The sequence below is a fragment of the Pongo abelii genome, chromosome 8 (assembly GCF_028885655.2).
Source record: "Pongo abelii isolate AG06213 chromosome 8, NHGRI_mPonAbe1-v2.0_pri, whole genome shotgun sequence".
NCBI lineage: Eukaryota > Metazoa > Chordata > Mammalia > Primates > Hominidae > Pongo > Pongo abelii.
This window is the reverse complement of record NC_071993.2, coordinates 75924699-75950461: the sequence shown is the minus strand read 5'-3', so window position 1 is coordinate 75950461 and position 25763 is coordinate 75924699. Positions and strand designations below refer to the sequence as shown.

Genomic DNA, 25763 nt, shown 5'->3' with positions numbered 1-25763 from the left:
ACAGATTTTAAAATATCCAGCAGCAACAACCATAGAGTCATAACCTCTTCTAGTCTAAGATATGCCAAGGGAATAACAAAACATTTAAGTTGTAAATATCAGTCTTATACGAAATAAATTTGGTTTATCCTAAATGAACCAAACTTTTTACATAACAATGTAATTTAAAGAATGCACCACAAATGCTGGCATCCCATGTTACTGATACAACTTGGGCTACTTATCAGTGTGTATAACATTTTTAGTGAAAACAAAGAATGGTGACCTAATTCTTTTCTCCGCCTTAATATTTCTGTAAAACTTAAACCACATGTCAAAGGTGAAGAACTTTGGTTTATTAACTTTCATTGAGCATAAAATTGACATTTGGAAGCACAAAGCTTAATTTTTCTCATTACAATTTGTGTAAGACATTATTTACAAAGCATTTTTTCATACCTTATCTTATCTAACCTTAAGACTGCCCTATGGGGGGTTCCAGGGTGTTATTATTCCAAACCTCAGCATCAAACCAACCCACGTGGAGTCCAGTTTTCAAAAGACACTCAATCTTGCTTTGGGAGGCCGAGGCGGTCAGGAGTTTGAGACCAGCCTGGCCAACATGGTAAAACCCCATCTCTACTAAAAATACAAAAATTAGCCAGGCGTGGTGGCAGGCACCTGTAATCCCAGCTACTTGGGAGGCTGAGGCAGGAGAATCACTTAAACACAGGAGGCAGAGGTTGCAGTGAGCCAAGATCTTGCCATTGCACTCTCCAGCCTGGGTGACAAGAGCAAAACTCCATCTCAAAAAAACAAAAACAAAAACAAAAAGACACTCAATTTAATTTCAGTAAACCCTATTTTTCAAGACTCAATTCCTAAACATTTCGGAATGTTTGCTTGCCTTTGCACATGTCCCCTATCCACAGATACCAAAATCATCTTTTTAAAATGTATATTGAATTACATTATATGGCCTCTCAACTCTATCTCCTGCCAATCATATAGACAGGCCCCAGGGGCTTAGCACTTGCTAGCCCCTGCCTGGGATGCTCCTCCTCTCGCTCTAGCTCATCCCACAGATGCTTATCCTGTAGCCCAAAGTTCCCCTTCTCTGGTGGGTGCTGATCCATATTCTATGTCCGACCCATGGCCTCAGGACTGGGACTCCATGAGGCAAGGAAGTACCATAGGGTACAAAATGTAAGGAGGCACCTGCTCTCAGCTGCAACCTGGGGCCTTGCTGGCTCTGCCTACACCTGGCCCTGACCCTGCTTGCCCAGAGTGCTGGTGGCCAACAGCTCTCAACTGAGTCACTCTCTTGGAGTTACCTTTGGCTGAGTAGAGCTACCTTGCCCAAAGTCATACATTTTTTCCAGGCTTTGGGAACTGGTCCATAGAGGGTAAAAAGGCCTGAATCTTTGCCTCTACTTGGAACTATACTACTTGAAAAAATGTCCAGCTTTAGAGCTCCCCATGGATTTGGCCTAGGCCTTTCCTTGTTGCTACTACTCTGCAGTTCAATTTCTCCCTTTATTCAATCCTACTTTCTTTTTTTTCTTTTCCTCGAGGCGGAGTCTCGCTCTGTCGCCCAGGCTGGAGTGCAATGGCACAATCTCGGCTCACTGCAACCACGGCCTCCCAGGTTCAAGCGATTCTCCTGCCTTAGCCTCCTGAGTAGCTGGGACTACTGGCGCCCACCACCATGCTCAGCTAATTTTTGTATTTTTAGTAGAGACGGGGTTTTGCCCATCCCCCACAGTGACCTTCTGTCCTATCATCCTGTTTCTTTCCTTGTTTCCATTTCCGTTTGCTATCTATGCTTGTTTGTGGCTGCTTCCATCTCCTGTTTTAGGGCATTTCCCAGGAATCTCTTCTCTGTCCCATCCCCACAAGGCCCTGATCTTTGTCCATTAAACTAAATACAGCTAAGGTAGAAACTGGCAGAATTAAGGTGCTGCAACTCCTCTTAAGGTGAATGTATACAGTGGGGGCCCAGGAATCTTTAAAATTCAGAGCAAAGAAGCTCTTATTGGCTGGGCGTGGTGGCTCACGCCTGTAATCCCAGCACTTTGGGAGGCCAAGGTGGGCAGATCATTTGAGCTCAGGAATTTGAGACCAGCCTGGGCAACATAGCAAAACCCTGTCTCTACCAAAAATACAAAAATTAGCCAGGTGTGGTGGTGTGCACCTGTGGTCTCAGCTACTTCGGAGGTTGAAGTGGGAGGATGGCTTGAGCCCAGGAGTCAGAGGTTGCAGTGAGCTGATATGCTGCCTCTGCACTCCAGCCTGGACAACCGAGCCAGGACCCACCTCAAAAAAAAAAAAAAAAAGTTTATTGAAGAATCTCTTATTGTGAAATGAATTTCAATGTGTGAGCGGAAATAATTGGAGTGAAATATTCCTGTTGGTCTCCAATCTCATATCGTATGAGATGACAATTCTGCCCATGCAAGCTTCACAAAGACCAGAGATCTCCAGTTTAAAATGAGGCCAAGCATGGTGCCTCACGCCTATAATCCCAGCACTTTGGGAGGCCGATGCAGATGGATCACTGGAGGCCAAGAGTTTGACACCAGCCTGGCCAACACGGTAAAACCCCGTCTCTATTAAAAATACAAAAATTAGCTGGGTGTGGTGGCGGGCGCCTGTAATCCCGCTACTCAGGAGGCTAAGGCAGGAGAATTGCTTAAACCCAGGAGGTGGAAAGAGGCGGAGGTTGCAGTGAGTCAAGATCATGCCATTGCACTCCAGCCTGGGCAACACAGTGAGACTCTGTCTCAAAAAATAATAAAATAAAATAAAATAAAATAATAAAATAAAATAAAATAAAATGGTTGTCAAACTCTTTGTAGACCAGAAAGTAAAATAAAATAAAAATAAAATAAAATAGCATTCTGACCGCAGCTTTCCAATGATGCTGGGCACATACTCAGAAAGGCCAAAGTGCTATTGAAGGTTGCTGGTTTTGTTTCTGCATTATGAATATCATGAAGTAAACTCTGCAGAGTCTTTATACCAGTCACTTTGGACCATCAGAAAAAGTGTGTGTGAGAACTTAAAAAAAAAAAAATGCCATTTGCTAAGTGTTAGATTCATTAAAGAAAATCACATTACTTATTTTGTGAAAGAGCACTGCTGCAGAAGCCAGGGTGGCATGGCCACAGAGTGGGACCTCACTTGCTGGTGTAAACCATCTCAGTCCAAAGCAGGAACCTGAGGATAGGAAAAGCCAAAGAGAGATGAGATCATTCCCATGCAAGCAGATCACAGATTTCTCATTTTCTTTTTTCCTAAGTAGTTCTCTAGCATGATGAATAGCCAAAACATGTTGTAAAAGGATGAATGATGGCTAGGCAAGCATCCTAGGGCTCCCCAGTGCTAGATCTGGAATGGACACATTCAGATTCACCAACACCCCCTCCCCTAGATGAACTGAAAACCAAATCAGAATCTCCCACTCTATCTACTATCTGCATGCAAATAATAAGGGCGCATTTTCCTTAAAGATCATTCTCCCACCTAAAAAATAATTTCTGATGTCAGTCAAGAATTATTTTAAAGAATGCATATTTAGGCCAGGTGTGGTGGCTCACGCCTATAATGCTAGCACTTTGGGAGGCTGAGGCACAATAATTGCTTGAACGCAGGAGGCGGAGGTTGCAGTGAGCCAAGATCATGCCACTGCACTCCAGACTGTGCGACAGAACAGTTCTTTAAAAAAAAAAAAAAATGCATATTTACTTTGTGCAAAGTTGTCTGTTGGGTGCAGTTTTCGGATAAAAGCAGTTTCAGAGAGGTTCATCTCCCTTGCAATTTTCTGATGCATGTCTTCATCCAATTCCTTAATTAGAAACAAAAGATCATGGAGGTTTCAGAAACACAGATCTGACTTCCTTTGGACAACAACTACCATTAATTTAAAAAGCAGTTTAGTAATAATAAAAGTTACATGCTTAAAAGGAAATAATTACCAAGGAATTCAAGGCACTTTTATAAAGATTGGTTCTCAGAAACCCATGCTTGCAGTATCCTGTGAAGAAGGGTTATAAATGTGCAAGCTGGAACAGACTGTGAAAAACTGGCTGGCTTAGCCTGTCTTTTGTCACATTAAGATCTAGTCTAGCTGACAGAGTGTGCTCTCTTCTAAAAACAATCTCCACACGAGGAAGTACCCCAATCTCCTTTGCCTTGTTGGTGAAAGGGAGGTTCAGCACTCACTCTGGGCAGGCTGGACCGCTCCTCCCCGTCTTTGCATGGTTTACTCCCGTTCATGGGAAGGGCTTCAGGCCAGGGGTCACCTCCTCCAGTAAGCCTTCCCAGACCACTGTGTCTAAAGGTGTTGTCTCCTCTCCAGTGCTTAAATGTCCTGAAATTGCCTGGTGTGCCCTTTACTGTCTGGCCTCGCCACCTCTGATTCTAAGTTCTGTTGGGGTACGGACTGTGCTGTCTTGCTTTGTCGGGACCTGGAACAATGCCTGGTATTCATCCCAGCATAGTAGGAGATCAGTAAACATTTGTTGAAAAAATAAGTACATTATTTCACTTAATCTCATTTTTAAAACCCTCAATGTAAATATTTTTATACCCTTACAAATGAAGAAATTAAACGGAGATCATATAATATCCTAAGACCACAATATACCTAATAAACAGTACAGTGATTAAGAATGAGAGCTTAGTTAGGCGTGGTGGCTCACGCCTGTAATCCCAACACTTTGGGAGGCTGAGGTGGGAGGATAGCTTGAGTCCAGGAGTTCAAGACCAGCCTGGGTAACATAGTAAGACTCTGTCTCTGTAAAAAAGATTAAAAAAAAAAAAGAGTTAAGGCTTTAGCTGGGCATGGTGGCTTATGCCTGTAATCCTGGCATTTTGGGAGGCCAAGGCAAGAAGATGGCTTGAGACCAGGAGTTCAAGACCACCCCCCAGTCTCTATAAAAAATAAAAATAAAAAGTGTAGCCGGGCATGGTGGTGCTTGCCTATGGTCCAGACTAAATGGGAGGCTGAGGTGGGAGGATATTTTGAGCCCAGAAGTCAAGGCTGCAGTGAGCCATGATTGTGCCACTGCACTCCAGCCTGGGCGACAAAGCAAGATCCTGTCTCAAAAACAAAAAAGAAAAGAAAAAAGAAAAAGAATAAGGGCTTTGCAAATGTGGACAATAGTAACAACTGGCCAGGCACATGCCTATAATCCCAGCACTTTGGGAGGCTCATGCCTATAATGCCAGCACTTTGGGAGGCCAAGGAGAGTGGATCGCTTGAGCCTAGGAGTTGGAGACCAGCCTGTGCAACATAGCGAGAACCTGACTCTAAAAAAAAATTTCTTTTACACAGTAACAACTGGTGAATCTAGAGAAAGGGAATATGCATGTTCATTGTACCATTCTTGAAACTTTTCTGTAGGTTTTTAATTTTTCAAAATAAATTGTTTAAAAAAATTATGTGGGTTTGAAAACAGAATTGAATTTCTATCCTGTGTGAGCCCCTAGTAGCAGTGTAAAAGTGGGCAAGTCATTTAATCTTATGGCCTCAGTTTCCACACCTTTAGGATGGGAATAATAGCACTTAAGTCAAGGTTTATTGTGAAGATATATACATGCACACAAACACACACACACACACACACACATTCCTCTTAACTCAAGAAAAAAGTGGACCCGGCTGGGTGCGGTGGCTCACGCCGGTAATCCCAGCACCTTAGGAGGCCGAGGCGGGTGGATCACGAGGTCAGGAGTTCGAGACCAGCCTGGCCAATATGGAGAAACTCCATCTCTACTAAAAATACAAAAAAATTAGCCAAGAGTGGTGGCACGCGCCTGTAATCCCAGCTACTTGGGAGACTGAGGCAGGCGAGTTGCTTGAACCTGGGAGGCAGAGGTTGCAGTGAGCCGAGATCGCGCCACTGCACTCCAGCCTGGGTGACAGAGTGAGACTCCATCTCAAAAAAAAAAAAAAAAAAAAAGTGGACCCGAAGTATGTTTTCCTTTTGAGAAGAAAAATCCATTTTTAATCAATAAAATGCTTACTAGTTAGATTTTGAATTTTAAAGAAGTTTCAAGACAATGCATTTTTGTTTTGGTCAAATTTATTGCTCTTGAGCTCCTGAAACCCAGAATAATTATAATTTTATATTAATAAATTCATAATTTACTTCTCTGAGTTATGCAAATTAAACACTCTTGTGTTTGATTCAAAATCTTTTGAAACATGTTCCATATAATTGTATAGGGCATAAAACTGTGATTATTGTGAAAAATCAGTCATGATTTTAAAACTACCAGCTGATAGAAAAATCTGAGCAGGGGCCAGGTGTGGTAGCTTATGCCTGTAATCCCAGCACTTTAGGAGGGCGAGGCGGGTGGATCACCTGAGGTCAGGAGTTCGAGACCAGCCTGGCCAACATGGCAAAACCCCATCGCTACTAAAAATACAAAAATTAGCCAGGAGTGGTGGTGCGCACCTGTAATCCCAGCTACTCAGGAGGCTGAGCAGTAGTCGCTTGAACCCGGGAGGCAGAGGTTGCAGTGAGCCGAGATCATGCCATTGCACTCCAGCCTGGGCGACAGAGCGAGACTCCGTCTCAAAAATAAATAAATAAATAAATCATGACAGGAAACATAATAAGTTTTTTTTTTTTTTTTTTTTTTTGAGACGGAGTCTCACTCTGTCGCCCTGGCTAGAGTGTAGTGGCACTGTCTCAGCTCACTGCAACCTATGCCTCTTGGGTTCAAGCAATTCTCCCACTCAGCCTCCTGAGTACCTGGGACTACAGGTGCAGACCACCATGCCCGGCTAATTTTTTGTATTTTAGTAGAGATGGAGTTTCGCCATGTTGCCCAGGCTGGTCTTGAACTCCTGAGCTCAGGCAATGAGCCCATATTGGCCTCCCAAAGTGCTAGGATTACAGGCATGAGCCTCTACGCCCTGGCTCACCCAGAGAGAGACTGAAAGAAACAGAGAGAGAGAGAGAGAGAGAAATAACTCATCCCAGTGCCCAACACGTAGTAGGTACTTGATACATGTTAGCTTTTTATTTGAGTGGCTCAAAGTCATGCTTTAACCAGCCATACTACACTGCCTGCCCATCACAAAGACAAATGATTATTAACCCTTTAACATGCTACAGACAGGGAAAACCAATGTCTAGCAGAGAAAATCGACCCCTGCAAGGTTTCTAAGACGGAACAGCAATCAATCAATTAATGAGTACTGTGCTGAGCCAGGAGCACAGCAACACAACCAAGGGGATTTGTTGGAAATGCAGAGTCCGAGGTCCCGTGTCTTGGGCCTCTGACATTCTGAATCAGAATCTCCATTTTCGCAAGCTTCCCAGGTGATCGTGTGCACATTAAAGTTTGAGAAACCCTCGTGTATAAGCCATGGATCTGTGTTCAAGGGACTTAGCATCTAGGTGGGGAGTCAAGACAGCCACAGACAGCAACTGTGAACAATACCAGAGAATATGTAATTGAGACACATAGATTTTGACAATAAATACTCTAAAACTTTAAAGATGAGGCCTTGTGGTGAACCTAGAAAAGAGGGGAGATTTCGGTGATTTGGACAGAAAAGTGTGTGCAAAGAGCTTTGTATTAGGATAGCTTCTTAGGCAAGTTGCTTGATCTCACTTCTGTTTTTTTGTTTTGTTTTGTTTGGTTTTGTTTTTTTGAGACGGAATCTCGCTCTGTCACCCAGGCTGGAGCGCAGTGGTGCGATCTGGCTCACTGCAACCTCTGCCTCCCAGGTTCAAGTGATTCTTCTGCCTCAGTGTCCTGAGTAGCTGGGATTACAAGTGTGTGCCACCACACCCGGCTGATTTTTGTATTTTTATTAGAGATGAGGTTTCACCATGTTGACCAGACTGGTCTCAAACTCCTGACCTCAGGTGATTCTCCCACCCCGGCCTCCCAAAGTGCTGAAATTACAGGCATGAGCCACCGCACCCACCCTTTCTCTTGTTAAATCAGAGATTAAACTTTAACATAATGGATACTCCAGAATTCTAGAAGTAGGATGGTGAAAATGCAGTGGGATGAGTACCTGTCCCACCTTTGGGCACCTGTGGGCCTGGATAAGTGAGAAATCCCACCTAAGAAGAGGAGTAGAGGGGGCCACTGGAAAGTCCCAGCCTACAAGACAACAATGTTAACAATTGAACTCAAGCACTCTCCATGGCCTGTTGAATGTTTTCTGTGGAAACTGGTCCAGATGCACATGAGCACAACACCTGATAGAAACTGGGAGGTATTTAAGCCCCTTAGTGCAGAGTCTGCAATCACAAGTCTCAGTGGTAATCGAAACGTGATCAAGAAAAGCCTTTGCTGGCCTTCCTGGACTTGCCTCCTTGCCTGCAGAAACCTAAAGTGCCTGCCAGTCCTTCCTCTATCTGATCTGGCCAAACTTCCTATCTTCGTCCTTCCTTTCTTTGTCTATAGCTCCCTGTAACCTTTAGGATAAGTCTTTAAAAGTATTAAAGCATCCTACATTGTAGCCAAGCTCACCATCTATTGGTAATAGGTTTCTTTGCAAATGGGCCCTTTCACACATTAGCTAGGACACAAACTCCACTGCCCACTAGCTCTTTAATCCTCTCTACCTTGGTATACTGAATTTCTTGCAATTTGAATTTATATAACTGTAACTTCTATTTCAGGACACTAAAAAATGCACCTGCTATTTGCCTGAGGGACCAGAGACACGTGGAAAGTTTAACAGTAGCAGCCCACATGTACCACTGGCAGCTGGACTTTCACTGAATTTCTACACTGCAACCAAAGGTCAAGACAATGGTGAATCATGGAAAGACTTCAACTTTGAAAGCCTTACAAACAAAAGAGAGAGGATGCATTTGTTCAAAATACTGGTTTTTCTTTCCAACAATTTTTCCATTTTATACTAGGAGCTTCTTTTCAAACACTGGACAAAACAGTTACAAACCAACAGCTATGAATTCCCTTGCTTTAATATCCATTTCCCTTTGGCCATCTCATGTGAATCAAATTTCCAACAGCAAAAACAGAGTGATGTTTGCCTTTCTGAATTCCAGTGTACTGCTTTGGCATACCGAGGTTCCATCGCCTTATGACCCACAAAGATTAATGATCAGAAAATCAGAGTAAAGTTTTAAAATACTCCCATCTTGTGGCAGTTTTGAAATATGGCAGCCTGAATATGACAGCCCTGACTTACCAGTCCTTATTGTTCATTTGTCCCTCTGCTGTAAATAAGATTCCAGTAAAGTCAACACACCTGGATGGAGAAAGTTCTAACACCATCAAGGAAGTGGAAAAGTTGTAAACTAAAATCTACAAAACATTAGGCTGGGTGCAGTGGCTCTTGTCCAAGCACTTTAGGAGGCTGAGGTGAGAGGATCACCTGAGGCCAGAAGTTAGAGACCAGCCTGGGCAACATAGCAAGACCCTGTCTCTACAAAACATAAAAATTAGCTGAGCGTGGCAGTGCACACCTGTTGTCTCAGCTACTCAGGAGGCTGAGGCAGGCGGATAGCTTGAGCCCAGGAGTTCAAGGCTGCAGTGAGCTATAATCATGCCACTGTACTCCAGCCTAGGGGAGAAAGCAAGGTCCTGTCTCTGAAAAAAAAAAAAACACCACTGGTTATTACCACCACAACCAGTAGTTAGTTATGGGTCCCTCTAGTTTTTTACCCAGCTATCATCATAATGTATCTGTTTTACTTTTTACATTGCTTCTATACATTTTCCATGTTTCTACAAGGTCTTTATTGTCAAACGGATTGTCAGGCATCTGAGGACACCATCAATTTTTTATTTATTTATTTATGTTTGAGATAGAGTCTCACTCTGTCACCCAGGCTGGAGTGCAGTGGTGCTTTCTCAGCTCACTGCAACCTCTGCCTCCCAGGTACAAGCAACTCTACTGCCTCAGCCTCCCGAGTAGCTGGGATTACAGGCATGCGTCACCACACCTGGCTAATTTTTGGCTGGTCTTTAACCTTGGCTAATTTGACGGGGTTTCACCATGTTGGTCAGGGTGGTCTCAAACTTCTGACCTCAGGTGATCTGCCTGCCTCGGCCTCCCAAAGTGCTGGGATTACAGGTGTGAGCCACCGCACCCAGACATTTTTTTCAAATATTTGTTTTATGTTCCACTTAGACCTTAATCCGTTTTTGTTTTCACCTAATGTATAGTGTTATATGTTTCTCATGTGAAAAATTTAAAAATTTAAAAATGTCAGCCGGGCGTGGTGACTCACACCTGTAATCCCAGCACTTTGGGAGGCCAAGGTGGGAAGATTGCTTGTCTCAAAAAAATAAAAATTTAAAAATTTAAAAATGGACTTGTCTTGAAAACAAAAAATCCTTTAGACTATTATAGAAGCTCTTGAACTTTATTACTCAGAAGTTTTTACTTTACTTTCAGTAGTCTTTTATCAAGTGTTCAAAAAGCTCAAAGCACCATGACCTAGTCTTTAGTCTATCCACCAGGTTTTCCTGTGCTTAGTCTCATCCTGGTCAAATTTTGAATAACTTAAAACAAAGCTACAAAAAAAAAAAATCATCTGAAGCCCTGCACTTAAAATCTGAGGTATTTTTACCTCATAAAACCTAACATTATTCCATTCTCTGAGGCCTGGTACCTTCAGGTCTTTTAGCCTCTGTGGTAACTACTGAATAACGATGGGTTTACATGCCCATTTTCTGCACTAGACTCTGAGCCCCTCAAGGGCAGGTGAACTTGTTAACCTTTGTACCTCTGGCTCCTAGCCCAGAGCCTGGCTGAACTCCTACAGAATTGTGGCCAATATTATAAGATTTAGCGTTTATTTGTCTCTGACATTTTCCTGTGGCCACCTGTATTCTCTCCACCATCTCAGGACAACGAACCCAAGGGCAGACACCACCATTTATACTTCTATTATAAATTTTATTGATTATGAATTAGGAAAAGTGCTACCTTTGCCTCCAGGAGGATAAGATTCTCACATCCAAAGAGCAGAAAAGCATGACTAAGAGGCGTAGCAAACTAATCTTTAGATATCTATTCAGGTGTCTCTGACAGGCCATGAAATTATCCTGGTCTCACAGGCCCTAGCCTCAAAAGAAGTGAATTGGAAAACTCTTTAGAGAGCGTCCCCAAATCACGGACTTCCTTATCTTCTTTTTCCTTCTTCCATTCATACTAAAGCGTGTTGTTTTAAACTGTAAGTTCTTTGCTTAAATTTTTATTTCCTAGTTTTTCCAAATATATAATTAACATACAAAATATGTTTTAATGGAGAGATAGGTAGAAAGAGAGAGGAAAAAAGAAAAGAAAGAAAGAAAGAAAGAAAGAGAAAGGGAGAGATATCAATCCCATAAGTCTGATGTTTGCTGAATTTACTGGAAATAAAAGGAGTAAGTTGGAGAATAATCCAATTCTTGTTATCTGGTAAAAATGGAATATATTCTATTCAATATAAACTACTGTCAAAACTCTTCAAGGATATTACATGCGGACATGGGGCAAATGTATTAAGACTTCTGACAAGCAGTTATAGTCAATTCCACAATTCCTTGACAGGAAGTTGTATCTGCCAGATTGTTTCTAAAGAAAGGTCATGATTTGGAATCTGGTTGTTAATTGTTTTCATACTAATCTTCCCAAGCTCTTGTAATAATGGACAAAGTTTATTAACTTTATCACCTTCTGCATTTTGTGGAGAGAAAATACCAGCTCAAGTTTGCGTAATGAATGTAGAGTTAAGGTAAGAAAAGGACTCTTGATGGCCACCTTACTGCTCCACTTGAGGGAGAAAATAAGTGTGAAAAGGACTCAATTAATAATATTCCACCAGGTGTGGTGGCTCAGGCCTGTAATCCCAGCACTTTGGAAGGCCAAGATGGGAGAATCACTTGAATCCAGGAGTTTGAGACCAGCCTGGTCAACATAGCGAGACCACATCTCTATTTTATAAAAAGTTTTAAAAAATAAAAAACAACAACAACAGCAGTAAAAAACGATGTTCAGGTCATCAGTCCTCCTTTTTTTTTTTTTTTTTTCTTTTTCCTTAGAGACAGGGTCTCGCTATGTTGGCCAGGTTGGTCTCAAACTCCTGGCCCCAAGCAATCCTCCTGCCTCAGCCTCCCAAAGTACTAGGATTATGGGCAAGAGCCACCACACCCAGCCCAGTTCTCCATCATGATTGCACACTGGAATCACTTGGGGAACTTTAAAAAAACACTGCTGGCCGGGTGCGGTGCTCACGCCTGTAATCCCAGCACTTTGGGAGGCCGAGGCGGGTAGATCACCTGAGGTCAGGAGTTCGAGACCAGCCTGGCCAACATAACGAAACCCCGTCTCTATTAAAAATACAAAAAATTAGCTGTGCATGGTGGCGGGCACCTGTAATCTCAGCTACTTGGGAGGCTAAGGCAAGAGAATCACTTGAACCCGGGAGGCGGATGTTGCAGTAAGCTCAGATCACGCCATTGCACTCCAGCCTGGGCAACAAGAGCGGAACTCCGTCTCAAAAACAAAACAAAACAAAAAAACACTGCTGCCCCCCACTCCCAGAGAGTCTGTTGTAATTGGTCTAGAAGACAGCATTTTCAAAGTTCCTTGGGTGATTTTCATGTATAGCCAGGTTGAGATTCACTGTCCCTGAAGGCCCCAACACACACTTTGCCCAACTTAATACGACTTATTTAAGATCATCAATTGCTAACTGTCTTCTTGAAGTAATTTCCAGAAAATCTACTCTTGTGCTAACTGCTCTGAGTGAAAGGACACCTTACCTTGTTTCTTACTACTTAGGGACCAACACAAGGTCAATATTTAAATATTAACTATTAACAATATTTAACTATTTAACTATTCCATTAATATTTATCTATTTAACTATTCTATTAATATTTAACTATTCCATTAATATTTAACTATTCTATTAATATGTATCCTAATCAAAAAGCCATTTTAAAAATGAGTCTTTCAGTAAGTTATTTATATACTATAGCTTAATTCCTTCTACCTCTCTACTTAACTACTTAATTCCTTGCAAAATGTCTCATTTTCTTGATCCTGAAAAGAATTTCTAATTGCCTGAGCTATAGGTAAGGTTAAAGATACTCATTTAGGATCTGTTATGCTAAATGTGAAATCGGCTATGTCTAGTCACACAAAACTCATCTAATTTCATTCCCCTCAACACTTGGTGCTATGAAAACCTGATGGCTAAAAGGGAGCTCTAGCTCTTCTTTTTTAAAATTGGCTCTAGTTCCTCTTTATCTGAATCTTCATTTCATTGGACGTACCCAAGGCATAGGCATTTTTATCAAATACTTTGGTCAAAATCAACTTGCATACATCAACATTACTGATATGATGGCAAAGAACACAAACCAAAGAGGTAAACAAACAGGTGAAACTAGTCTTTTAAAATAAGTAATTGTTTCTACAGGAATCTAGAATTTCAAGTACTGTAATTCAAAACCAAGCACTTACATTTTCTAGGAGGCAAACAGCAGCAGGATTCCCACGAAATGCTCTTGCTGTGAATGCATCTGCTATGAAAATAGGAAGCTTCATTTTCCTTGCAAGCTGTTTTTGCAAGTTCTCAAAATTGCTGGTAGCCTGCTTTACGTCTTCTTCTTGGAAAAGAAAATCAAAAAGTTAATGTTTTACTTGGTGTCCAGACGCAAAGAACAGTTCCCAGATACAGAGTCAAGCAATTATTCAAACATACTACATTTAAAGATAGATAATCCCCTAACTTCTTTTTTCTTTTTTTGAGATGGAGTCTTGCTCTTTTGCCCAGGCGGGAGTGCGGTGGCACCGATCTCAGCTCACTGTAACCTCTGCCTCCCCAGTTCAAGCGATTTTCCTACCTCGGCCTCTCGAGTAGCTGGAATTACAGGCACCTGCCACCACGCCTGGCTAGTTTCTGTGTTTTTAGTAGCGTCAGGTTTTCACGATGTAGGCCAGGCTGGTCTCGAACTCCTGACCTCAGGTGATCTGCCCTCCTCGGCCTCAAAAAGTGCTGAGATTATAGCCATGAGCCACTGTGCCTGGCCAATCCCCTAACTTTTTAAAATCTCTAAAATGAAATTCATTTTTAAATACTGGCTAAATTGATTTTTTCCATATTTTGTATTGACTTTTCATATTATACATAGAACTTAGCAGCATAATCATAGTCCTTCTCAGAGTAGCCAGAACTAGCTTAGGATCTGTTTTTGTTTTGTTTTGTTTTGTTTTTTTGAGACAGAGTCTCGCTCTATCACTCAGGCTGGAGTGCAGTGGCGCGATCTCGGCTCGCTGCAAGCTTTCCCTCCCAGGTTCACGCCATTCTCCTGCCTCAGCCTCCCGAGTAGCTGGGACTACAGGCGCCCGCCACTGCGCCCGGCTAATTTTTTGTATTTTTAGTAGAGATGGGGTTTCACCATGTTAGCCAGGATGGTCTCGATCTCCTGACCTCGTGATCCACCCGCCTTGGCCTCCCAAAGTGCTGGGATTACAGGCGTGAGCCACCGTGCCCAGCCACTTAAGCTCTGCTTTTAATGAAGTGTATGAAACATACAAGAGGCATGTATGTTGCTTACAGTCTCCCAATGAATATTATTACCATTTTTTAAAAGAATGCATTTTTTTCTAATTAAAAAATATGCTCATTATAAAAAATCTGGAAAATAAAGACCCATAAGTGCACAAATTAGCAATAACATTATTAATGTTCTGGATGTACAGCTTTTATCAGAACTTTTACCCTCTTAACAGTAAATTGGCCCTCTGTATTCACAGAGGATAGATCCCAGGACCGTCTAATGATACCATACTCCCACGGATGCTCAAGTCCCTTATATAAAATAGCATAATTTGAGGGCCATTCCAATACAATTGGAAAATACTGTATAGTATGAATATTTTCTAAAGACACCAAATGCTTCAAAAACATCCTTTTAATAGATTTACAATACGTTTATGGATATGCTATAAGTTGTTTAACCATATCCCTTTGGGTGAATATTTAAGTTGTTTCTAATTTTTCACTTGTAAAGATAATGCAGTGATCAAACCTATTGAATGTAAATTTTCTTCTGTGTTCCTGATTCTTTTATATATATTCCTAAAAGTGAAATCCCTGGGTCAAAGTGTACAGATGTTTTAACTTAAACAGTTAAATTTATCTGCAGAAAAAGTATACCAATTTAGACAGTATATGAGAGTGTCTAACCATTGCTAATCTGATAGATTTTAAAATATCTTGTTTTCATTTGCATTTCTTAGATTATTCTTCTTTCTTTCTTTCTTTTTTTTTTTTTTTTTTTTTGAGACAGAGTCTTACTCTGTCACCCAGGCTGGATTGCGCAGTCTCCACTCACTGCAACCTCTGCCTCCTGGGTTCAAGCGATTCTTATGCCTCAGCCTCCCAAGTAGCTGGGATTACAGGCACATGCCACCACACCTGGCTAATTTTTTGGTATTTTTTGTAGAGACGGGGTTTCGCCATGTTGGCCAGGCTGGTCTGGAGCTCCTCACTTAAGTGATCCTCCCACCTAGGCCTCCCAAAGTGCTGGGATTACAGGCGTGCCCCACTGCACCTGACCTGCATGGTGTGTGTGTGTGTGTGTCTGTGTGTGTGTGTGTGTTTTGAGACCATTCTCTTGAATTTTAATCTTGGTTCCATTTACCATGTAACTGTAGGAAAATCAGAAAGCTTCCATGTCCAAATAGCTTAGTCATTAAACCTGCCCACGGATGTGCCTGGGGAGAGTGATGTATATTTGTCCCTCTGTAATAGTCTTAGTTTGTTTACAGTTTTCCCGTCACTGCAGATTCCTGTTATTCTGTAGCTGTTAGCACAAAGAACCTACTTCATGGCCTGGCACAGTGGCTCACGTCTGTAATCCCAGCACTTTGGGAGGCCAAGGCAGGCAGATCACTTGAGGTCAGGAGTTCGAGACCAGCTTGGCCAACGTGGTGAAACCCATCTCTACCAAAAATATGAAAAAATTAGCCAGGTGTGGCGGCTCGTGCCTATAATCCCAGCTACTTGGGAGGCCGAGGCAGGAGAATCACTTGAACCTGGGAGGCGGAAGTTGCAGTGAGCCGAGATCATGCCACTACACTCCAGCCTGGACAACAGAGTGAGATTATGTTTCGGAGAAAAAAAAAAAAAAGAACCCACTTCACTCTTGCTTATAACTTCCGCCTCAAAACTAGGCTACTCATTAATAAATATCCGTTTAGTTCTTTGAAAAAAATAAATATTGGCCAGGCGTGGTGGCTCACGTCTGTAATCCTAGCACTTTGGGAGGCCGAGGCGGGCCGATCATGAGGTCAGGAGATCAAGACCATCCTGGCCAACATGGTGAAACACCGTCTCTACTAAAAATACAAAAATGAGCTGGGCATGGTGGCGCATGCCTGTAATCCCAGCTACTAGGGAGGCTGAGGCAGGAGAATCACTTGAACACAGAGTCGGAGGTTGCCGTGAGCCGAGATCACGCCACTGCACTCCAGCCTGGTGACAGAGAGAGACTCCGTCTCAAAAAAAAAAAAAAAAAGAAAGAAAGAAAGAAAAAGAAAATATAAATATGTAGGCCAGGCACGGTGGCTCACACCTGTCATCCCAACACTTTGGGAGACTGAGGTGGGTGGATCACTTGAGGTCAGGACTTCGAGACCAGCATGGCCAACATGGTGAAACCCCGTCTCTATTAAAAATACAAAAATTAGCCAGGCATGATAGCAGGCACCTGTAATCCCACCTACTCAGGAGGCTGAGGCAGGAGAATCGCTTGAACCTGGGAGGCTGAGGTTGAAGTGAGCTGAGATTGTACCACTGCACTCCAGCCTGGGTGACAGAGAGAGACTCTGTCTCAAAAAAAAAAAAAGAAGAAGAAAATAATAGAGTACTGGCATTCAAAGTGTATCCAAACACCATCTACTTTTTTTTCATTTGGTGAAAAGAAAATAAGTATCAAAAAGAATTACAAAGTGTAAATAAAATAAGTTTTAAACCAAAATTTGAAAGAAAATTTTTCTTTTTACTTTGTTTATGGTTTCTTTTAATTGTCAGATAAAATTATATTTATCATGTACAATATAATGTTTTGAAGTATATATATATATACACATTGTGAAATGGTTAAATCTAGCTAATTAACAAATGCATCACCTCACATAATTATTATTTTTGTGATTAGAACACTTAACATCCACTCTCTTTGCATTTTTCAAGAATACAGTATATTAACTATAGTCATGATGCTATACAATAGATCTCTTGAACTTATTCCTCCTATCTACTGTAATTATGTATCCTTTGGCCAGATCTCCCCAACCACTCCCCTCCCCAGCCACCCCCACCTCTGACAACCACCATTCTACTCTCTACTTCTACAATGTCAACTTTCTTAGATTCCTCACTGAGTGAGATTATGCAGTATTTGTCTTTCTGTGTTTGGCTTATTTCACTTAGTATAATGCCTTCCAGGTTCACCCATGTTGATGCAAATGATGGGATTTCTTTCTTTTTTATGGCTGAATAATATTCTATTGCATAAATATAGACACTCCTCTACTTTTGATGCGGTTACATCTCAATAAACCCATCGTAAGTTAAAAATATCATAAGTTGAAAATGCATTTAACACACCCAACCTACCAAACAATATAGTTTAGCCTAGCCTACCTTGCACATGCTCAGAACACTTACATTAGCTTTCAGTTGGGCAATCATCAAACACAAAGCCTAATTTATAATAAAGTGCTGAATATCTCATGTAATTTATTGAATACCCTACTGAAAGTAAAAAGCAAAATGGTTGTATGGGTACACACCATTAACGTACACCACTGAAAGCACACTGGGCTTTAGTGATACTGAGCATTTTATAATACAGCTATTGGCCATTTGTGTATCTTCTTTAGAGAAATGTCTATTTGGATACTTTGCCTTTTGTCCATTTTTTAATAGGGTTACTGGGTTATTTGGGGGCTTTTTGTAATTGATTTTCTTTCTTTTTGTTATTGAGTTTCTTTCCTTTTTTTTTTTTTTTTTTTTTTGAGACAGAGTCTCGCTCTGTCGCCCAGGCTGGAGTGCAGTGGTGCGATTTCCGCTCACTGCAAGCTCCGCCTCCCGGATTCACGCCATTCTCCTGCCTCAGCCTCCGGAGTAGCTGGGACTACAGGCGCCGGCCACCATGCCTCGCTAATTTTTTTGTATTTTTAGTAGAGATGGGGTTTCACCATGTTAGCCAGGATGGTCTCGATTTCCTGACCTCGAGATCCGCCCACCTCGGCCTCCCAAAGTGCTGGGATTACAGGCGTGAGCCACCGGGCCCAGCTGTTTTTTTTTTTTTTTAGGCAAGGTCTCACTCTGTCACCCAGGCTGGAGTGCAGTGGTGCAATCAATCACAGTTCACTGCGGCCTCGACCTCCCCAGGCTCAGGTGATTCTCCCACCTCAGCCTCCCGAGTAGCTGGACTACAAGCATGCACCACCGTGCCTGACTGACTTTTGTATTTATTGCAGAGAGGGGGTCTCGCCATGTTGCCCAAGCTGGTCTCAAACTCCTGAGCTCAAGCAATCTGCCTGCTTTGGCCTGCCAAAGTGCTAGGATTACAGGCTTGAGCCAATGTGCCGGGCCAAGTTTCTTATATTTTTTGAATATTAATCCCTTATCAGATGTATAATTTGCAAATATTTTCTCCCATTCCATACTTTGTCTTTTCATTCTGTTGTTTCCTTTGCTGTACAGAAGCTTTTTAGTTATGTAATCCCATTTGTCTATTTTTTGTTTTGTTGCCTGAAGAAAATTAACCTCTAAATTAGTTTCATCTAGCTACTAATATAGATCTATTCAAATACGATATATGCAGTGTTCAACTACTTTGTGTTTACTTTTATGCATACTTCCTGGATGTCACAGAAGCTCTGAACACCGCCTTTGTTAAAATGTTCATAGGCTAGTTCTGAATTCCTCAACCAGATTTATGTTCAAACACCTGATGTTTGGGAATTTTTTCACTTTTCTGCTAAAATTTAGGATTCTCATACTATCATCATGATTTACCATTTACCAAACAAATTTTATGAAAACACTTTGGTGTTAAGATCCACATTCTTGCTCCTCAAAATGTGGATCTCCTCAAAAGCTCAAGGGCCTGGAAGGGACTTCAGAAAATAGATTATAAATTGATATTAAGATGCTTTCTAAATAAGAAAACATAGTTCAGTACTTTGCAGTGGTAAAACCTTACCATATGCCAAAAAAAGACAACAACAACAAAAAAAAACCCTTTTCCATATGCCAAAAATTGTTCAGGTTCTTCCTGCTGCTCTATTAAGGAAGCTGTACTTGACAATCCAATTGAACTGGAGGTTTATATTTTAAACTTATAATTTTTATTTTTATTTTTACTTATTTATTTATTTATTTGTGGAGACAAAGTCTCACCCTGTCACCTAGGCTGGAGTGCAGTGGCACAATCTTGGCTCACTGCAACCTCTGCCTCCCAGGTTCAAGCGATTCTGCTGCCTCAGCCTCCCGAGTAGCTGGGACTACAGGCGTGCACCATTGTGCCCAGCTAATTTTTGTATTTTTAGTAGAGATGGGGTTTCACTGTGTTGGCCAAGCTGGTCTCAAACTCCTTACCTCAGGTGATCTGCCCACCTCAGCTTCCCAAAGTGCTGGGATTACAGGCATGAGCCACCACACCTAGCCTAAACTTAGAATTTTCAGTTTCACAGTTAAAGACTTATGAATCTTTTTATAAAGCACTGGTGGAGTTTTGCTCTATCTTGAAATTAATGGGGAAAACTTGGTCCACATATTCTTTACAAAAAGATATTATCTATCACTCTTGCCCTAGTTGATCCTCTCTCCCCAGCTACATGATAGCCTTGAGAACCACCATCCTGCAATCACCTGATAGCTACTAGAAGGGACAGGATGTGGTTGAAGTCTCTTCAAAGCTGCATTCACAGAGAATTGTCATTTGACTTGTCTGGTAGTTCCCTGGAAGACCCCCACTAACAAGGTTTGTCTTTTTTTTTTTTTTTCTTTTTGAGACAGAATCTCACTCTGTCACCCAGGCTGGAGTGCAGTGGCATGATCTCGGCTCACTGCAACCTCCGCCTCCCAGGTTCAAGCGATTCTCCTGCCTCAGACTCCTAAGTAGCTGGGATTGCAGGAGCACACCACCACACCAGGCTGATTTTTGTATTATTTTTAATTTAATTTTTTTTATTTATTTATTTGAGACAGAGTCTCGCTCTGTTGCCCAGGATGGAGTGCAATGGTACGATCTTGGCTCACTGCAACCTCCACCTCCTGGGTTCAAGCAATTTTCCTGCCTCAGCCCCCCAAGTAGTTGGGATTACAGGCACCCGCCACCATATCTGGCTAGGTTTCATATTTTTAGTTGAGACGGGGTTTTGCCATGTTGGTCAGGCTGGTCTCGAACTCCTGACCTCAGGTGATCTGCCCGCCTCGGCCTCCCAAAGTGCTGGGATCACAGGCGTGAGCCACCGCGCCCGGCCGTGGCTTGTCTTTATTGACCTGAGTCAAAGCTCACCCAACACAAACAGCCTTTCCTCAAGAGTTGTTTGTCAAAAACAAACAGCAACTGTTTAATAGCAACATGGCTGCCTGAGTCAGTGGATAATAGCTAAGGCAAATGATAGGCTAATCAAAAGTTGATAAGGAATAGCAAGGGAATGAGATGTCCAGAAGGGGTTTTGAAAAGCTCTGATGACCAGGCATGGTGGCTTGTGCCTGTAATCCCAGCACTTTGGGAGGCCTAGAAGGGTGGATAACTTGAGGTCAGGAGTTCAAGACCAGCCTGGCCAACATGGTGACACCCTGTCTCTACTAAAAATACAAAAATCAGCTGAGCATGGTGGTGTGTGCCTGTTATCCCAGCGACTCAGGAGGCTGAGGCAGGAGAATCGCTTGAACCTGGGAGGTGGAGGTTACAGTGAGCCAAGATTGCACCACTGCACTCCAGCCTGGTGAGAGTCTGTCTCCAAAAAAGAAAAGAAAAAAAAAGCCCTGACATAGTCTTGAGAATCTAGAAGGCAATATACATACATAGGGCTCTGCATATATCCTAGGACTGTGTGCATGCAGAAAACCTGAAGAAACCCTAAACTCTCACCTCTGACTGAGACCTAGGGGTTTTGTGCAAGCAGAAAGTGAAAGGTAAGGCAGAGTTACTACCTGTCTGGCTGAGTGTCAAGGGTGTGCCCCAGCATGCACAACTGAGTCCATCAGCAAAGACTGAGAGACATATTGACTCCAGGAACATAAGAAAATCTCTGTCTAATCATTAGCTGATGCTAAGCTAACATACTAGTGTCTTCAACGGCCACATACAACAAAGAATACAGACTTTGAGAAAGTTCAGAAAAGTCACTAAAGAACTCACAATAACAAACAATGGTGAAGGGGAGAATCTGATTTCCAGAGGTACCACAGTATATTATCTAAAATTTCCAGATTTCAACAACAAAAAAGAGGTGTGTATAGAAACAAGAAAGTATACCATACAAAGAATAAACAGTAGTTAATAAAAACTGTCCCTGAGGGAGTCCCAATGTCGGGCTTACTAGACAAGAACATTAAATCAGCTGTTTTAAATATGTTCTAAAAACAAAAGGCAACCAAGTCTAAAAAACTAAAGCAAAGTATGAGAAGCATGTCCCACCAAATAAAGAATATTAATAAAGAAATCATTTTTTAAAAGAGAACCAAGTAGAAATTGTAGAGATTGAAAAGTATAACAATGGAAATGAAAAATTAATTAGGTCCAACAGCAGGTTTAAGCAAGCAAAAGAAAAGGCCAGTGAACTTGAAAATAGGTTAATTGAGATTATTCAGTTTGAAAAACAGAAAAAGGAATGAAGAAAAATTTTAAGAGCCTCAGAGATCTCTGGGACATCATCAAGTATACCACTATATGCATAATGAGAGTCCCAGAAACAGAAAAGAGAAAGTGGCAGAGAAATTACTTGAAGAAATAAATGGCCAAAAACTTATCATATTTGATGAAAAACATTAATCTATGCAGCAAAGAAACACAGCAAACTCCAAGTATTATAGAATAAACTCAAAGAGACAAACACCTAGACACAATAATCTAACTGCAGAAAGAAAATGACTGAATTGGCGGGGTGCAGCGGCTCATGCCTGTAATCCCAGCACTTTGGGAGGCTGAGGAGGGCAGATTGCCTGAGCTCAGGAGTTCGAGACCACCCTGGGCAACATGGTGAAACCCTGCCTCTACTAAAATACAAAAAATTAGCCAGGCATAGTGGCGTGCGAATGTAGTCCCAGCAACTCGGGAGGCTGAGGCATGGGAATCGCTTGAGACCCGGAGGTGGAGGTTGCAGTGAGCCGAGATCATGCCACTGCACTCCAGCTTGAGCTACAGAGTAAGACTCCATCTCAAAAAAAGAGAAAACAACAGAATCTTGAAACCAGCAAGAGAGACATAATTCACCATATAAAATGGATCTTCAATAAGATTAACAGCTGGTTTATCAGTAGAAACTATGGATGCCAGAAGGCAATAAAATGATATACTCAAAGCAAGAATAGAGACCAAAAGAACAACTGTCAACCAAGAATTCTGTCTAGCAAAACTATCATTCAAAGCAAAGGTAAAATTAAGATACTTCCAGATAAACAAAAACTTGTTGCTAGAATTTGTTGCTAGTATTCCTCTTCTGGAGGAAGTATTAGTGGGAGTCCTTCAGGCTAAGATGAAAGGACACTAGACAGTAACTCAAATCAACGTAAAAAAACAAAGAGCAACAAACATACAAATGGCCAATAAGCACATGAATGGGTACTCAACATCACTAATCATTAGGGAAATGCAAATCCAAACCACAATGAGACATCATCTCACACCTTTCAGGATGGCCACTATCAAAAGAACAGAAAATGCCAGGTGTGGTGGCTCACACCTGAAATCCCAGCACTTTGGGAGGCCGAGGAGGGCATCCCCTGAGGTCAGGAGTTTCAGACCAGCCTGGGCAACTTGGTGAAACCCTGTCTCTACCAAAAAAATACAAAAATTAGCTGGGCATGGTCATGTGCCTGTAATCCCAGCTACTCGGGAGGTTGAGGCACGAGAATCGGTTGAGCCCAGGAGGCGGGGGTTGCAGTGAGCCGAGATCACACCACTGCACTCCAGCCTGGGTAGTGACAGAAAAAGACACTGTCCCATAAAAAAACAAACAAACAAAAAAAGTTTAGAGATTTGTTGCACAATGATATGAATATACTTATTACTATTGAGCTTAACTTTAAAATGGTTAAGAGGGTAAATATAATGTTATGTGATTTTTACCATAATAAAAAAATAAAGTAAGGCCAGGTGCGGTGGCTCACGCCTGTAATCCCAGCACTTAGGGTGGCCGAGGTGAGCAGATCACGAGGTCAGGAGGTCGAGACCATCCTGGCTAACACAGGGAAACCCCGTCTCTACTGAAAATACAAAAAAATTAGCCAGGCGTGGCGGTGGGCACTTGTAGTCCCAGCTACTCGGGAGGCTGAGCCAGGAGAATGGCGAGAACCCAGGAGGCAGAGTTTGCAGTGAGCCGAGATCAAGCCACTGCACTCCAGCCTGGGCAACAGTGTAAGACTCTGTCTCTAAATAAATAAATAAATAAATAGCACCAGTAGACCAGACAAGGTGGCTAATGCCCATAATCCCAGCCCTTTGGGAGGAAGGTGAGAGAACTGCTTGAGGCCAGGAGCTCAAAACCAGTCTGGGTAACACAGCAAGACCCTGCCTCTATTAAAAAAAAAAAAAAAAAAAGCCAGGGATGGTGGCATGAAAGGCTGAGGCTGGAGCTTCCCTTGAGCTCAGGAGTTGGAGGCTGCAGTGAGATATGATCATGCCACTGCACTGTAGCCTTGGTAACAGAGATCCTGTCTCTTTTAAAAAAAAAACCAAAAAGACAACTGCATAAAGCAATAGTCATAAATCTATACTGATGCCCATAAAATGTAAAAAGATATATTTGAATGGCAAGAAAGTCACAAACAGGCAAGGTGGGAATGGAGCTATATAAGTGCAGTTTTTTTATACTATTAAAATTAAGTTTCTGTTAATCTAAACTAGATTGTTATAAACTTAAATGTTAAGTATAATTCTCCAGGCAACCGTTAGAAAATGACTCAAAATATATAGAAAATGAAGTGAGTTGGGTGCAGTGGCTCACGTCTATAATCCCAGCACTTTGGGAGGATGAAGCAAGAGAGCTGCTTGAGTCCAGAAGTTCACAGCTGCAGTGAGGTATGATCATACCACTGTACTCCAGCCTGAGCAACAGAGTCAGACTTTGTCGCAAAGAAGAAGAAAGAAAGAGGAAAGAGGAAAGAAGAAAGGCAGGCAGGCAGGCAGGCAAGAAGGAAGGAGGAAGGAAAGAAAGAGAAAAGAAAGAAAGAGAGAAAGAAAGAGAAAGAAAGAAAGAAAGAAAAGAAAAGAAAGAAAGAGGAGAAATAACAATGGAACACAAGAAAATATCTAGTTGGGACTCTACCGATGGACAGTGAAAAAAAAAAAGGATGAAAATATCAAGTTACCATAAAAGAAGGTAGTAATGCAGGAGTAAAAGGAACAACAAAGACATGAGACATATAGAAAACAAATATCAAAATAGCAGTCATGAACTCTACCTTATCAGGAATTACATTTAAGTGCTTAAACTCTCCAAACAAAGGGCAAAGATCAGTAGAATGGATTTTAAAAAGTAATCTAACTTGCTGGGCATGGTGACTCAGGCCTGTAATCCCAGCACTTTGGGATGCCAAGACAGGTAGATTGCTTGAGGCCAAGAGTTCGAGACCAGCCTGGCCAACATGGTGAAACCCCGTCTCTACTAAAAATACAAAAATTAGCCAGGTGTGGTGGCATCTACTAAAAATACAAAAATTAGCCAGGTGTGGTGGTGTGTGCCAGTAAGCCCAGCTACTCAGGAGGCTGAGGCAGGAGAATCACTTGAACCTGGGAGGCGGAGGTTGCAGTGAGCCGAGATCACAACACTGCACTGGCTGGGGCAATAGAGGAAGACTCCATCTCAAAAACAAAGAAAAAGACAAAACAAAACAAAAAACTAAATGCTTTCTATAAGAGACAAACTTTTTAATTTTTATTTTTTATTTATTTATTTATTTTTATTTATTTATTTATTTTTTTTTTTTTTGAGACAGAGTTTCGCTCTTGTTGCCCAGGCTGGAGTGCAATGGTGCAATCTCGGCTCACGGTAACCTCCGCCTCCCAAGTTCAAGCAATTCTCCTGCCTCAGCCTCTCAAGTGCTGGGACTACAGGCATGTGCCATCACGCCCGGCTAATTTTGTATTTTTAGTAGAGAAGAGGTTTCTCCATGTTGGTCAGGCTGGTCTCAAACTACCGACCTCAGGTGATCTGCCCGCCTCAGCCTCCCGAAGTGCTGGGATTACAGGCGTGAGCCACGCACCCGGCTAAGAGACAAACTTTAGATTCAAAGACACAAATAGGTGAAAATAAAAGAGTGGAAAAAAGATATGCCATGAAAAAAGTAACCAAAAGAGAGCTGAAGCAGCATACTAATATCAGACAAAATTGACTTTAAGACAAAAGTTGTTACTAGAAACAAAGAAGGACATTTTATAACAATAAATGGAAGAATCCATCAGGAAGATAAGACAATTATAAACATATACACACCTAACAACAGAGCCCCAAAATACATGATGCAAAAACTGATAGAATTAAAAGGAGAAACAGGCAATTCAACAATACAGTCATCCCTTGGTATCCA

The 25763-nt window shown here is 41.8% G+C and overlaps 1 protein-coding gene across 9 annotated transcripts in view; it reads right to left on the bottom strand.

The window, feature by feature from the left end:
- The window catches only part of PBLD (phenazine biosynthesis like protein domain containing), a 49023-nt gene that overhangs the window by 10557 nt on the left and 12703 nt on the right, over nucleotides 1-25763 (bottom strand). For 2 of the 9 annotated variants that reach the window (XM_024252971.3, XM_063727034.1), the window contains exons 2-4: nucleotides 13445-13587; nucleotides 3727-3826; nucleotides 3100-3198 (exon numbers count right to left, since the gene is read on the bottom strand). In XM_024252971.3, the coding sequence (XP_024108739.2) occupies nucleotides 3100-3198; nucleotides 3727-3826; nucleotides 13445-13528 (283 nt within the window). In that variant the 5' untranslated portion in view covers nucleotides 13529-13587. 9 annotated transcript variants of the gene reach the window in all.